The sequence below is a fragment of the Schistocerca nitens genome, chromosome 6 (assembly GCF_023898315.1).
Source record: "Schistocerca nitens isolate TAMUIC-IGC-003100 chromosome 6, iqSchNite1.1, whole genome shotgun sequence".
In the NCBI taxonomy this organism is placed as follows: Eukaryota; Metazoa; Arthropoda; class Insecta; order Orthoptera; family Acrididae; genus Schistocerca; species Schistocerca nitens.
In genome coordinates this window covers 287,148,837-287,163,236 of record NC_064619.1, presented here as the reverse complement: position 1 = coordinate 287,163,236, position 14,400 = coordinate 287,148,837, and the positions used below count along the sequence as shown (strand labels likewise).

At 45.3% G+C, this 14,400-nt stretch overlaps 1 protein-coding gene across 1 annotated transcript in view; it reads left to right on the top strand.

The window, feature by feature from the left end:
- LOC126263324 (uncharacterized) overlaps positions 1–14,400 on the top strand; it is a 164,298-nt gene that overhangs the window by 136,121 nt on the left and 13,777 nt on the right. Inside the window, exon 11 of the mRNA XM_049960413.1 lies at positions 5,070–5,342. Coding sequence (XP_049816370.1) covers positions 5,070–5,342 — 273 coding nt within the window. The remainder of the gene's footprint in view (positions 1–5,069; positions 5,343–14,400) is intronic.

The window sequence follows — 14,400 nt, the reverse complement described above, 5'->3', positions numbered from 1 at the left end:
ATTTATACCGAGTCACCAACACGTACTGGCACTGTGCCATAGGAACTCTTATCAGCAGCGCTGTTCTGTTCTCTGAAATCCCTTTTCCTGCACTGGCCTTTAATTCTTCTAACCTCTTCTCTAGACTTCACGTCGTCGTTGTGTGACTGTACACTTGTTCCTGCATAAGTTTCACTGCGAAGCTCACACACATTCTCCATACAGTCCTGATTTCTCCCCATGCGCTTTCCATATTTTTAACCCCGAATAGAGACATTCATGGCCATCGTTTTGCTTCGGATGAAGAGTTGCACGCCTGGATACAATCGCGTTCCATAAGCAGCTTTTAAACATTTTTCCTTGAAGACACTAACCATCTCGTATCACAGTGGGATAAATCTGTTAATAGTTATAGCGATTACTTTTGAAATAATAAACAGATTACTTACAATTAGGGTCCGTACATCAGTTGTCTGTCTTCCTGTGTGTTCGACTGTTAAAAGTCCTTTTTCTCAGCACCAGGTAGAGTATCAAGGTGACATTTATGTCACGTACTGAGGTTTCAGATCCCTTGGTGGTGTAAAAATTGAAGCTTCTAACTCAATGCATTCAAAAGATATTGCCGTTTACGTCACATATTTTAATACTCGCAAACTCACTTCTCGTTGGCATAGAATCGTGAAATTTGACAAAAAAGGAAGGTTGGGCGGTGCAGCCAAAGGAAAAGAAAATCCGAAAATTGTAAATTTGAAATTGTATCACACGAAAAAAATGTCATTTCTTATCCGCCTCTGTTCGTCCATTGCCAGGAAAGGGTAGGCGTCCCTTGGCGCTATAATAAACGTTGGCTCCTAAATGAGCGGAACCAAAAGATACGGCCATTGATGTCACTTATTTTGATGCTCGCAAACTCACTCATAAAAACCTATAACGTATTGCCTGTTGGCCTAGTATCATGAAATGTGGTAAGAAGCAAGGTCTTACATACTAGTAAAGGAAAAAATCCGATAACTGTAAATTTGCAATTATATAACAAGGAAAAAAGTTTTGTCATTTCTCATCTGGCTCTCTGTCTGTTCATCCGTCTGTTTTCTCAGGAACGGGTGGACTTATCAAATTGAAATTTATATCACTTGCTAAGGCCTATGCTCTCTTGGCGGTGTAAAACATTGAATCTTCTAATACAGCGTAATAAAAAGGTACGGTCTTTAATATCACCTATTTTGATACTCGCAAACTAGGTAATCGAAACGTATAGAGTAATTCCCCTTGACCTACAATAATGAAATTTGGCAAGAAGCAAGGTCCTACAGTACAAAGAAAGAAAAAAAATTGGAAAAATTTAAATCTGTAGTTATATCACATGAAAAAATATTTCTTTTGTTATATTTTAACCGAATTCAAACTTGAAATTAAAACATGCTCACATGCTTGAAAATCCCTGCGATGTCGATACGAGGTAAAACTAATCGAGATTCTCGATTCACCTAATGGATGAACTATCTGTATATGTAATTGACTTCGTATTTAATCCCCAGTGCGCGAATCCTACTAGCACCTGGCCAACTTTTTCTTTCATCTGTCTCGTTTTCATTTGACTCTCCCTTATAACTATAATACTTGATTTATTGTGTTAACCCTTTAACATAAAATTACACCTAAGACAGAATATGAAATTTTTAAATTCTATCAGTTGCCGTGCGAGATTTTGGATATAGACTTTTGCCCCTGGAAGCCGCTAGATAGGCAACCTGCAACGGAGAACCGGATGACCGTGCAGCGGCTTAGTGTTTAGTAATACAGGCATTCCAGCCGCGTAAATAAAGTGGTCACCAACGACTCGTGAAAACTAGTGTTATAGCCCCCCTGGCTGCTACCGGCCTAGCCCCTGAACGCCGTAAGGATGACGGTTATCAATGAAACAATCCGTTTTCGGTTATATCGGTTCTTTTCAACGACAGTTTACCATTAGTTTCAAAACCACTCAAAACAACCGGATTCTGAAATAAACGACTTTCGGTTTTTATATTTCTATTAATCTATCTCCTGCAATAAACGTGGAAAACGAAGAGAGATTGAAAAATTTTTACTCCCTCAGTTTCAAGATTCATAGAATCATAATTTTCAATTAAGCACGCAAAAACTTAGTACGTCCACCGTTCGTTCTTTTCTCAAAAAGTTGTAAGTGGTTGACTATTGCAAAAAATCAGCAGTACTATCCTACTGATTGTAATTTTTTGAAACTCTTCTCAAAAATCATGTTGTGACAGAAATTCATACCACTATTTGTATATTACGAGTAGTCAGTCCTAAATGGTGAAAACTGAGGTTGAAGAATATTTTCCGTGTTAGTTTGCCTGTTTTCAAAGACTACAGGCACATAAAGGCATGTTATGTAGACACAGGAAGCAAATTAATTATTTTTGTTGTAAACTATGAATGAACTGTTAAGTTTTACGTTTTGTCCTTATACTATGGAACAAGTTTTTTGTGGCCTCTCCCGTTTTTAATCTTTTAAAGCAAATGAGGCAAGACTTGTAAATTGCATGTACACGCGTACCATCTAATAGGCGACACCAGAAGGTAATAGGTACATTGTCCCAGCTTTGCTGTACCAATTCTTATTCCATATGTTTGTTTGCTTGTTTCTGTCGGCATCATTAAAATAGCACTCATCGCTTTTCACATTTTATGATAACACAATAGTTCAAAGGAATGCAAATTAAGGCAGGTTTATTTAAAAATGAAAAATTTGAGCACTGCTGAAATGGGTAGGCATGTAGCGGCGCTCCGCCTGTAGCGGCGCTCCGCCTGTATGGCCGGCAACCCATCTGGCACAACAACATCGCGAGTTGCCTACATGCCATGCAACCGGTCTGCACCAGGAAATAGTTTTGCAGCAATTCAGTGAGGCGATTCCCAGGATCGGGAAGGACCTATTTGCATACGCGAACGACGTGACCTAAAGTAGTTCCTGCGATATACTGCCACGCGACAGTATTTAGGCCCGCGCACCGCCGTACGGAGTGAGTTCACTTCGAGCCGGAACTACAGACAGATACGCTCCACTACGACGCCGCTGCCTGCTGCCGACCAGCCACTCTCCGTGGTCGGATGTCGTAACCTGATTCCGAAACTTTGGTAGAACATTGATAGTATTCTGTTTTTCTAAGGATCTATATCAGTGTGCACATACTAAAAGTCATCTGGAGAACTTGATTTCCGTGTACAGCAGTAGAACTATTTGAATACTAACATAAAAAAAAGTTTTGTATCACCTCGGTTCCGAGAGTTCCGGAACCTATACAGAAAATTGGAATAGAGATCAACATAAACATCATTTCTACCCTTTTTATTGCTCATGAAACCCACACATTGCATATTGTACCACCATACAGCGAGACCTTCAGAGGTGATGGTCCAGATTGATGTACACACCGGTACCCAGTAGCACGTCCTCTTGCACTGATGCATGCTTGTATTCGCTGTGCTATACTATACACAAGTTCATCAAGGCATTGTTCGTCCAGACTGTCCCACTCCTCAACGGCGATTCCGAGTAGATCCCTCAGAGTAGTTAGTGGGTCACGCCGTCCGTAAACAACCATTTTCAATCTATCCCAGGCTTGTTCGATAGGGTTCATGTCTAGAGAACATGCGGTCCACTCTAGTCGAGCGATGTCGTTATCCTGAAGGAAGTCATTCACAAGATGTGCACGATGGGGGCGCGAATTGTCGTCCATAAAGACAAATGCCTCGCCAATATGCTGCCGCTATAGTTGCACTATCGGTTCGAAGGATGGCATTCACTTATCGCACAACCGTTACGGCACCTTCCATGACCACCGGCGGTGTACGTCGTCCTCACACAAAGCCACCCCAAAACAGCAGGGAACCGGCGGTGTACGTCGTCCCCACACAAAGCCACCCCAAAACAGCAGGGAACCTCCACCTTTCTACACTCGCTTGACAGTGTGTCTAAGGCGTTCAGCCTGACCGGGTTGCCTCCAAACACGTCTCCGACGATTGTCTGGTTGAAGGCATATGCGAAACTCATCGGTGACGAGAACGTGATGCCAATCCTGAGCGGTCCATTCGGCATGTTTTTGGGTTCATCTGTACCACGCTGCATGGTGTCGTGGATGCAAAGATGGACCTTGCCATTGACGTCGGGAGTGAAGTTAGGCATCATAGAGCCTATTACGCACAGTTCCAGTCGTAACAAGACGCCATGTGACCGCACGAAAAGCATTATTCAACATGGTGGCGTTGCTGTCAGGTTTCGAGCCATAATCCGTAGGTAGCGGTCATCCACTGCAGTAGTACGCTTTGGGCGGCCTGAGCGAGGCATGTCAAAGATTCGTTTCTCTCTGTATCTCCTCAATGTCCGAACAACATCTCTTTGGTTCACTCGGAAACACATGGACACTTCCCTTGTTGAGAGCCCTTCCTGGCACAAAGTAACAATTCGTACGCGATCGGACCGCGGTATTGACCGTCTAGGCATGTTTGAACTGCAGACAACACGAGTCGTGTACCTCCTTGCTGGTGGAATGACGGGAACTGATGGGCTGTCGGACCCTCCCCGTCTAATAGACGTTGCTTATGCATGGTTGTTTACATCTTTGGGTGCGTTTAGTGGCATCTCTGAACAGTCAAAGGGACTGTGTCTGTGATACAGCTTCCACAGTCAACGCCTATCCTCAAGAGTTCTGGGAACCGGGGTAATGCAAAACGTTTTTCGATGGTGTACTAGTTTGTGGAAAAACTCGGCCTAGTACGAGACTTTGAGCTGTTGAACAAAGGCCTTCAGGCTGTCAGTCATTTTTTGTGTTAATTGTGTCTGGCTCATCGAAGCAGACGAGCATACCCTTTTTTTCCAATGAACTATATTTGTGGAAAGTTAGCTACTTTAGTTCCGCCTGCGGCGGATTCTTTAAATTGTTTTTTTTTACCGGTATTAGTAAAAAATAAAACCCCTGTTACAACCAAGACTAAAAATATAGCGGTTATTCAGAATTCAAATACCGGTATCGCTGTTAAACGGTCGGTTTTTCCCATCCCTAAGATGCCACCACCGCTTCCAGCAGGTCGGCCGCAGCGTCGACGGTGCCGGCGCCGGCAGCAGCGCCGTTCACGCGCGCCTACGGCAGCCTTCGCGAGATCTTCGAGGCGCGGACGCGCGGCCGCGAGCGCAGGGTGGCGCAGGCGCAGCAGTCCCCGTGCCCGCACCTGCAGCCGGAGGTGGAGGCCGAGTCTCTGCCGCCGCCGCTGCCGCCCAAGACGAGCGCCCCCATCTACCAGGCGCCCTGCTGGCCCGCCAGGCCGGTGCTGCCCAGGAGCCGCAGCCTCACCGACGACAGGTAGGCGCTACCGTGCTGCTGCTTTCGCTCACGGGACAAAATGTCCGTCACCCCCTTAAATAGCACACTGGTCGCTTTTGAGCGGTGTACGAGGGTGGTCTGATAAGTCGGTAAATTCCCTTGAATGAATGGAACTTTTTTGCTAGGCCTTCGTGGTTAGTGAGGATCGTAAAAGATTTTTCAAAATGTGCTGAAGATCAAATAAGTAAAAAGATAAGACCTAGTAAAAATCCTAGTGTAACACAAAAGATATCGAAACTAAGCGATGAAAGGAGAGAACACAAAAAATGCAGCAAATGAAGCAAGCGAAAAGGAATACAAACGTCTAAAAAATGAGGCTGAGAGGAAGTGCAAAATAGCTAAGCAGGAATGTCTAGAACACAAATGTGTGGATTTAAAAGTAAGTTTCACGAGGAGAAAGATATACTGCCTGCAGGAAAATTAAGGAGGCTTGTGGAGAAAAGAGAACCACTTGTATGAGCTCAGATGGAAAATCAGTCTTAAGCAAGAAAGAGAAAGCAGAAAGTTGAAAGGTTTGTGCAGAGGGTCTGTACAACGGAGATGAAACTGCAGACAATATTATATAAATGGAAGATGACATAGATGAAGATAAGATGGGAGACATGATACAGCGAGAAGAATTTGACAGAGCATTGGAAGGCCTATGTCGGAATAAGGCCTACTGTCAGCCTTGAGGAAGGGAGCCATGACAAAACCGTTCCACTTGATGTGCAAGATGTATGAGATATGCGAAATACCCTCAGTCTTCAAGAAAAATACAATCATTCTAATTCCAAAAAAAGTAGGTGGTGACAGGTGCTATTATTATCGAACTATCAGTTAATAAATCATGGTTGCAAAACAGCAACACGTATTACTTCCAAAAGAATGGAAAAACTTATAGAAGCCGACCTCGGGGAAGATCAGTTTTGATTCCAGTTCAAATGGCTCTGAGAACTAAGGGACTTAACATCTGCGGTCATCAGTCCCCTAGACTTAGAACTACTTAAACCTAACTAACCTAAGGACATCACACACATCCATGCCCGAGGCAGGATTCGAACCTGCGACCGTAGCAGTAGCGCGGGTCCGGACTAAAGCGCCAAAACCACTCGGCCACAGCCGCCGGCTTGGATTCCGGAGAAATGTGGGCACATGCGAGGCAATACTGACACTACGACTTATCTTAGAACATAGTTTAAGGAAAGGCAAACTTACGCTTACAGCATTTGTTAACTTAGAAAAAATGCTTTCGACAATGTTGACTGGAATACTCTCTTAGAAATTCTGAAGGTAGCGGGGGTAAAATACAGGGAGCAAAAGGCTAGTTACAACGTGTACGGAAACCAGACGGCAGATATACGAATAGTGGATCGTGAAAGGCAAGCAGTGGTTGAGATGGGAGTGAGACAGGGTTGTTGACTGTATGTTATTCAGTCTCCACACTGAGCAGTAGAGGAAACCAAAGAAAAACTTCGAGTAGGAACTAAAGTCCAGAGAGAAGAATTAAAAACTTTCAGGTTTGTCGGTGACATTGTACTTCCACCAGAGACAACAAATGACTTGGAAGAGCAGTTGAACGGAATGGACAGTGTCTCGAGAGTAGGATATAAGATGAACATCAACAAAAGCAAAATGAAGATAGTGGAATGTAGTCGAATTACATCAGGTGGTGCTGAGAGTATTACATTAGGGAACTAGACACTTAAAATAGTAGGTGAGTTTTGCTCTTTGAGAAGCAAAATAACTTATATTGGCCGAAATAGACAGAATATAAAACGTAGACTGGCAATGGTAAGAAAAGCGTTTCTGAAGAAGAGAAATTTAACATTGAGTATACATTTAAGTGTTAGAAAGTCTTTTCTGAAGCTATTTGCGTGGAGTATAGCTACTTATGGAAGTGAAATGTGGATGATAAACAGTTTAGACGAGTTTCAGATGCGATGCAACAGAAGACTGCTGAAGATTAGATGGGTAGATAAAGTAATTAATGAGGAGATACTGAATAGAACTGGGGAGAAAAGAAATCTTTGACACAACCTGACTACAAAAAAGGAGCTGTTGATAGACAGATTATAGCACATCTAGAGCTCACCAATTTAGTATTGGAAAGAGGTGTGGGGGGAAGGGGGGGAGGGGAGGGTAGAAGTCGTCGAAGCAACCGCGAGATGAATACAATAAGCAGATTCAGAAGAATGTAAGTTGCAGTATTTACTCGGAGATGAAGCGATTTACACAGGATAGAGTAGGATGGAGAGTTGCATCAAAGCAGTCTTTGGACGGAAGACCACAACTGCAACTGTTGACAGCTGTCTGAATTGCTCAATGTGTCGGATGCTGTTATTAACCATTTTCATTTGAGGGGTTGAATGGCTGCACAAATAAATATAGAATTGGATAAAGTTCACGCTGCACCATTTACTTTTGGACTGATGAATTTAAACGTGGTCGGAAGAGCACCAGAGACCCAGCGCGCTGGGGCCGTCCAATTCAAGTCCGCACAAAGGAAACCATTCACAAAAACCATAATATCATAATAAAAATTCATGAGATTGCTGAGACCGCAGGCATCTTAACTGAGCGAGTGCATGATATACTTTACAGAGAATTGTCTGTGAAGAAGTTGTGTGCGATGTGGGTGCCGCGATTGCTCACAGTCGACCAAAGTCAATCTGGCACATTTTAACACAATGTCTGGAGATGTTTTGTTGCAATCCACAAGACTTTCCAGCTGATTTGAGACTATTGATGAAACATTGATCCATCATTACACACCAGAGTCAAAACGGCAGTCAAAACAATGGACAAAGGCTGGTGATAGCGCACCGAAGAAGGCAAAGACCATTTAGTCAGCTAGTAAGGTGAAGGCCACTGTTTTCTTTTTTTGGAAGGGGGTGAGGGGGCTTATTTCCAAGAAATAATCCTCATAAGTTACTTGGGAAAAGGTAGAACCATAACTGGATCCTATTTTGGTTCATTGTTGTATAGTTTGAAACTTGCGTTGACAGAAAAGAGCGAGGATGGCACACAAAAAACTGCTCTTTCACCAGAATAATGCACCATGTCACACATCAGCGTTAACAATGGCGAAAACGCATGAATTGGGCTTTTAGCTACAAGTGACTTCCTGTTCCACAACTTCAAACTTTGGCTTTTCATCAAATGAGGAAGTAATAGTTGCAGCCAACGAGTATTTTGCAGTCTGACAGAACCTATTTTTCCGATGTGACGAGAAATCTAGAGGATAGCTGGACCAATTGTATATCCCTCCAAGGAGGCTATGTCTAGAAGTAAGGTCCGTTGTCTACGAAGAAAACATTTTGTCTTGCTTTTTTACCAGTCTTACGAAACTATCCCCCTAGATACCCTAACAGGCGGCCATGTCATCCTCCACCGCAGTCATAAGTCTGGTGGTAAGTTCCTATGGGACCACATTGCTGAGTTCATCGGTCCCTAGGCTTACTCACTACTTCATCTAACTTTAACTTACACTAAGGACAACACACACCCCAATGCCCGAGGGAGGACTCGAATCTCCGATGGGTGGAGCCGCGCGAAATGTGCCAAGGGGCCTCTGACCTCGCGGCTTTATGGCAAATGAGGTGAAAATAATAATATGCAAACCAATGGTGCGTCTTGTTTTGAAATACGCAGCAGAAACTAGAGAAGAAACTAAAAATATAAAACAAAAGTTAACGGCAGTGGAAGTAAAGGTACTAAGACAGATCCAAGGAGTAACCATATGAGATAAAAGAGCAAATGTTCAAAAGGGAACAGTGTGGAATATAAAATATAAATAAAGAAATGGATGACGATAAGAAAAATAAATTGGGAGGATCGGCGGGGAAGGATGGACCTTTCAAGACTGGCTAAAATTTGTAAACGTAGATGACGGCAACGGAAGCGACTAACCAGACAACCACCCAAGAGATGGGACGGCAGCCTGTCCAGTATATCCACGGAATGAGGCAGACAAACAGGGGCAACTCTAGTCATCAAAGAAGAAGAACAAGAACAATAAGAAATTTCTCTACTACTGGCAGCAGTAGCAGTGGAAAGTATATAACATATGTCGGAGGGATGGGGGGAGGGAGGACGCGGAAAACAGTACAGTCGTTTCGCAATGCTGAAATGGAGTGATTTATCTGACATCCAAAAGGGCATGATCATTGGCTTTTAGACCAAGGGTGGAAGCATTTCCGAAATGGCTAGAATGCTGTAAACTGTTCGCATGCCGCCATGGTTAAAGTATACTGTGCATGGCAAAATGCCAATATCCAAAACTGGCAAAGAGGCAACTGTGGTGCACCACGGGCCATAGATGATAGGAATAAAAGACGGCTGTCGAGATATGCGTGGGCGAACAGACGTGCAACTGTTGAGCAACTTACTGCTCAGATGAGCAAGGGGCTATCAGCAGTGTATCCTCAAAAACCGTTCATCGAACACTGCTGGGTATGGACTTATGCAGCAGACACCTGGTTCATGCACCCATGCTGTCTGCTGTTCATAGGCGACGAAGACTGGAATTTGCATGCTAATATCGCAACTGGGACGGCCGATGTGGCCGAGCGGTTATAGGCGCTTCAGTCTCGAACCGCGCGATCGCTACGGTCCCAGGTTTGAATCCTGCCTCGGGCATGGATGTGTGTGACGTCCTTACGTTAGTTAGGTTTAAGTAGTTCTAAGTTCTAGGGGACTGATGACCTCAGATGTTAAATCCCATAGTGCTCAGAGCCATTTTTAACTGCAACTGGACGCCCAGTGAGTGGCAACAGGTGGCCTTTACAGACGAACTACGTTTTATTATCCATCGGCGTGAAACATCTGAAAGCAAACACCGTGCAACAATCACTAACGGGGCCAGAGCCGGAGGAGGGAGCGTTATGTTCTGGGGAATGTTTTCGTGACATTCCTGAGTGATCTCATCATTCTGGAAGCCAGAGTGTATCAACACAGGTATGCATCTATCTTTTGGGACCATGTCCACCCGTACTAGCAGTTTGTTTTTCCTCGGCACAATGGCATCTACTAGCAGGGTATGGCAACGTGTCACGCAGCTCAAAGAACTCCAGGATGAATTTACTGTACTTCCCTGGCCACCACTCTCCCCAGATTTAAACCCAGTCGAGACTCTGATAGATAACCTTGATCAAGCTGTTCAGGAAATAGATCCTCTACCGAGGAACATAGCACAGCTGGTCACGGTTCTAGAGTCAGCATGGCTCCTGATGCTGGTCACTTAACATGTGGCGCTTTTGCATTAAGAGTCTCAGTAGAGAGAAGATTTTTCTCTGAAAGACATTTCCTCCAGACCTATAGAGGGATATTTGTTTGTTTGTTCCTGTTTACCGGTTTGTCCTATTGTTTTAGTGTCTTGGTTGTGTTTGTTGGTGGGCATGATTCCCGGTTCTTATTTATTTTCTTGTGACGACTTTGTGTCGGTCTATCAGCTTCTCTACCACTGTGGAAGCTCGTTTTCTACTATCGCGAAATAGGGGAGATAGTGCCACAGACATGATACGTGAACTGGAGTGTCAATCATTAAAACAAAGTCGTTTTTCGTTGCGATGGGATCTTCTCATGAAATTTCAACCACCAGTTTTCTCCTCCGATTTCGGAAAAATTCTGTTGGCACCCACCTACATGGAGAGAAATGATCACCACGATAAAATAAGAGAAATTAGGGCTCGCACAGAAAAAGTTAAGTGCTCGTTTTTCCGCGCGCCGTTCGAGAGTGGAACGGTAAACAGCCAGCTTGAATGTGGTTCATTGAACCCTCTGCCAGGCACTTTATTGTGAGTAGCAGAGTAATGACGTAGATGTAGTTCGGTCGTCGCGAATCTGTGGTCCACATGTAGTGCTCTCTTTAAGGCTCTGTTTTGCACTGTTTGCTGTCTTTTCAAATGAGATTCTGCCGCGTATACCGACACAGGGGACGCATATTCTAGCTTCGCCCTTACCAGACAACAGTATGTGCCGATTCCTAGTTCACCTGTTAGCCCGCAACTTCGGTTTAATGAGGGGTAAAGCACGCCTAATCTCGCGCTTGCCTTTTTTCTGACGTTTTCTGTGGCGGTCCGCCATGTGAACCACCTTTCAAAAGTCACTCCTTGGTAGCCCACATTTGGTCTCCACTGCAGATTCCTCCCTTGAAGGGATAATACTGGGGGCTGTGTGTCGTAGAAGTGGTATTTTCCCTAGTTTTTTCGTAAACATGATGGCTTTGGTGTTCTTTTTTCATTTAGACAATTCTTCATCTTTTGGCCCATGTTTCTGTTTGGTTGAGAACGCCCTCTAAGCATTGATGTGCTACGTTGCGTTTTCCGCCAAGTGCGAACAACCCGGTGTCATCCGCAAATTTCGCAATGTGTACATGTGGGTCACTAGTTTATTTGCGGTATAGACATTGAACAAGATGGACCCCATCACCGATCCTTGGGGGACACCCGAGCTTATGTATCTCTTCGTAGAGTGAGATGTGTCTGCTTTTACAGTGAAGCTTCTACCAGAGGGGTAGCTTTGCAGTAGCTTCACTACCGACCCTGGGAAGCCATTCGTAAACAATTTGTAGAGGGTACTGTGCGGCAGACCGTATCAAAAGATTTGGCTACACCTAGTAATGCCATCCCGCAATAGCCTCCGAAGCTGAATGCAAGGGTGGCGGCCTTAGCCACTCTCATTAGTTGTGTCGTGGAATGGCCTTTCTGGAAACCAAACTGCGATTTGGGGATGGGTTTTTCCCTTCTGGTGTGCTGCTGTATGTGGAGGCGCTCGTATAATTTACTCAGTGTGGAGAGTGGACTAACTGGTCTGTGGGAATAGGGGGTCCTTTTCAGGTTTGGCGATCGCGACTACTTCTGCATGTTTCCAAGTTTTCGGAAACACTCGTGATCGCGTTGAAGATATCCGCCAGGAGTTAGATGGCAACTCGTGGTAAATTTTTTGGTATCTCGTTAGTAAGTTCATCGTGGCCAGGCGCCTTTTCGGTACGTTGTGCTCTTATGCAACCTACTACGTCATACGTTGTGAAGGGTGGTAGTGCGGCATTTTCATTGTCTCCTGCTGCAAGGAGGGCTTGTGTTGCCTTCTGACGATGGTTTCTTGGGCCCTGTCTTATGTCTCTGCTGGTTGGAACAGTCCTTCGAAGACGTCTAAATGCGAGGTTTCGCTCATCGTCCGGGGGAGGGGGGGGGGGAAGGCGGCATTCTTGCACACCTTTCTGTGAACTTTTTGGTCACCTACCATAAGCTGTTATCTTCCACCTAAACGACGGATATACAACCAGACGATTCCTGTGCTCATCGAGTGCTGCTTTCAGTTGTCTCACTCTGTTGAGTAGTCTCCTGGTACGTGGATTTCGGGTCAGTTTCCACTCTTTCGCGATCCTATTATTGTGTCTATTTGTGCAAGCAGGCCTGGGTGTGGCTCCCTCTTCTGCTTGTAGGATCGTTTCAGTGAGGTGCTTCAGGGCCCGTTCTGTGTTGTCCGCGTTTGGAGGCGCGGGGTGTGGACGGTATCTGCTTTTAGTTCGTATCGAAGCTACTCACAATCTTTGAATCGGAACAAGGTGTGGTGTTGTAGGATTGTGAGCCATTCGCTCTCGTCTACTTCTAGAAGTACAGGATTCTGGTCTGACGACATTTTGTTCAGTGAACTCGCGGCCACGAGGCTCGTAATCCTCTTGGTTATAGCTATGTCTAGCACATCAGTTCTCCGACCGCTTGGAGGTTCTTGAGCCCCACACATTGAGCAGATGTGTGCGCGCTTGTCTTTGTAGATGGCAGCCAGCTCTATTGGTTATTCTCGAGTGTCAATGTGGGTGCTTAGCTCTCAGGTCACCCCCAATTAGGGTTTTGCCTCTTAGCTGCGCTAGTGTCCTTATGTCACCTTCGTGTATGATGTTCCTGAGAGGTCTGTACGCTGCCACGACCGTGAGTGGACCGGTGGCTGTGTTTATTTCACTAGCTACCGTCTCTGTCTGTTGTGTACCGTGGGGATGCACCTGGTGGTGAGGGATGCCTCGTTTCTCGGAGACTGCTACACCACCTCCTCCTGTGGTAGCTTATTCGGTACAAACAAATACCGAAGTCCTCGTCTTGTAGGAAGTCCCTAAATTCCTGTATCTGTTTATGGATTCCATTTACGTTAAAGTCGCGTCTCGATAGACCCTGCACGTGTGGACGATGTCTATCCATCGTCAGATGTGTGTGTGTGTGTGGGGGGGGGGGAGGGGGGGGGATGTTACGGGGTTTTTGCAGCTAACTGCGAAGACATGGTTGCTATAGTGGCGGGGATTTCTACGAACTGCATTGTGAGGTGATCCTTCATGGACAGTGGCTGGTTGAAGGCCCCCATGAGTTGGTTCATCGAACTTGCCAAAATTGAAATGTCGCTCTGATGTGTGGACGTCTGACTACTGCACTCACGGCTGTTTGGCAAGTTTACCCTTGTTTTGGGGTCAAGTCTTGCCTGCATTCTGCTTTCCTTTGTTGATTTCAGAACCAGGTGCTGATGAGATTGCGAGATGGCGTTTGTCGTCTATTGGAAGACTTGACGGATTGGTGCCTACATTTTTGCTGACAAGACTGGTGACTTGGGTGTAGGTGCCACCTCCGGTCGCACTCACGATCACGCGGCCTTTGGCAACGCTCACATTGTGTCGGTTCAGTGCCGATGTCTCCGGAAGTGTTCTGGCCCATCTCTCCTGCCCTTTTGCGTCTACTGTTCACTTGTGCTTGTATGCGTCTTTTTCCCTATTTGGTTGTTTCTTCTGAAGCTTGTTGCCTTTGCTGACGTTCCTTAGCCCACATTAACAGGGGCATCAGTGGTAATAGGCTGGGTGAGGTCCATTGCAGTTAAAGCATTTTGTTCCCCCATCCCCATCTGTTTTGTTGGTGCAGTCCTTAGATGCGCTATTTCCAGCACAGCGCACGCAATGGTGGGCGTAGTGTGCGGCCTTGGCTATGTGTCCTGGCTCCACATCCCTCCCGGTACCTCCCAGAACCTCAATAACTCTCTTCGTGCACGTCTCGCAACGGTCTGCGCTACAAAAGGT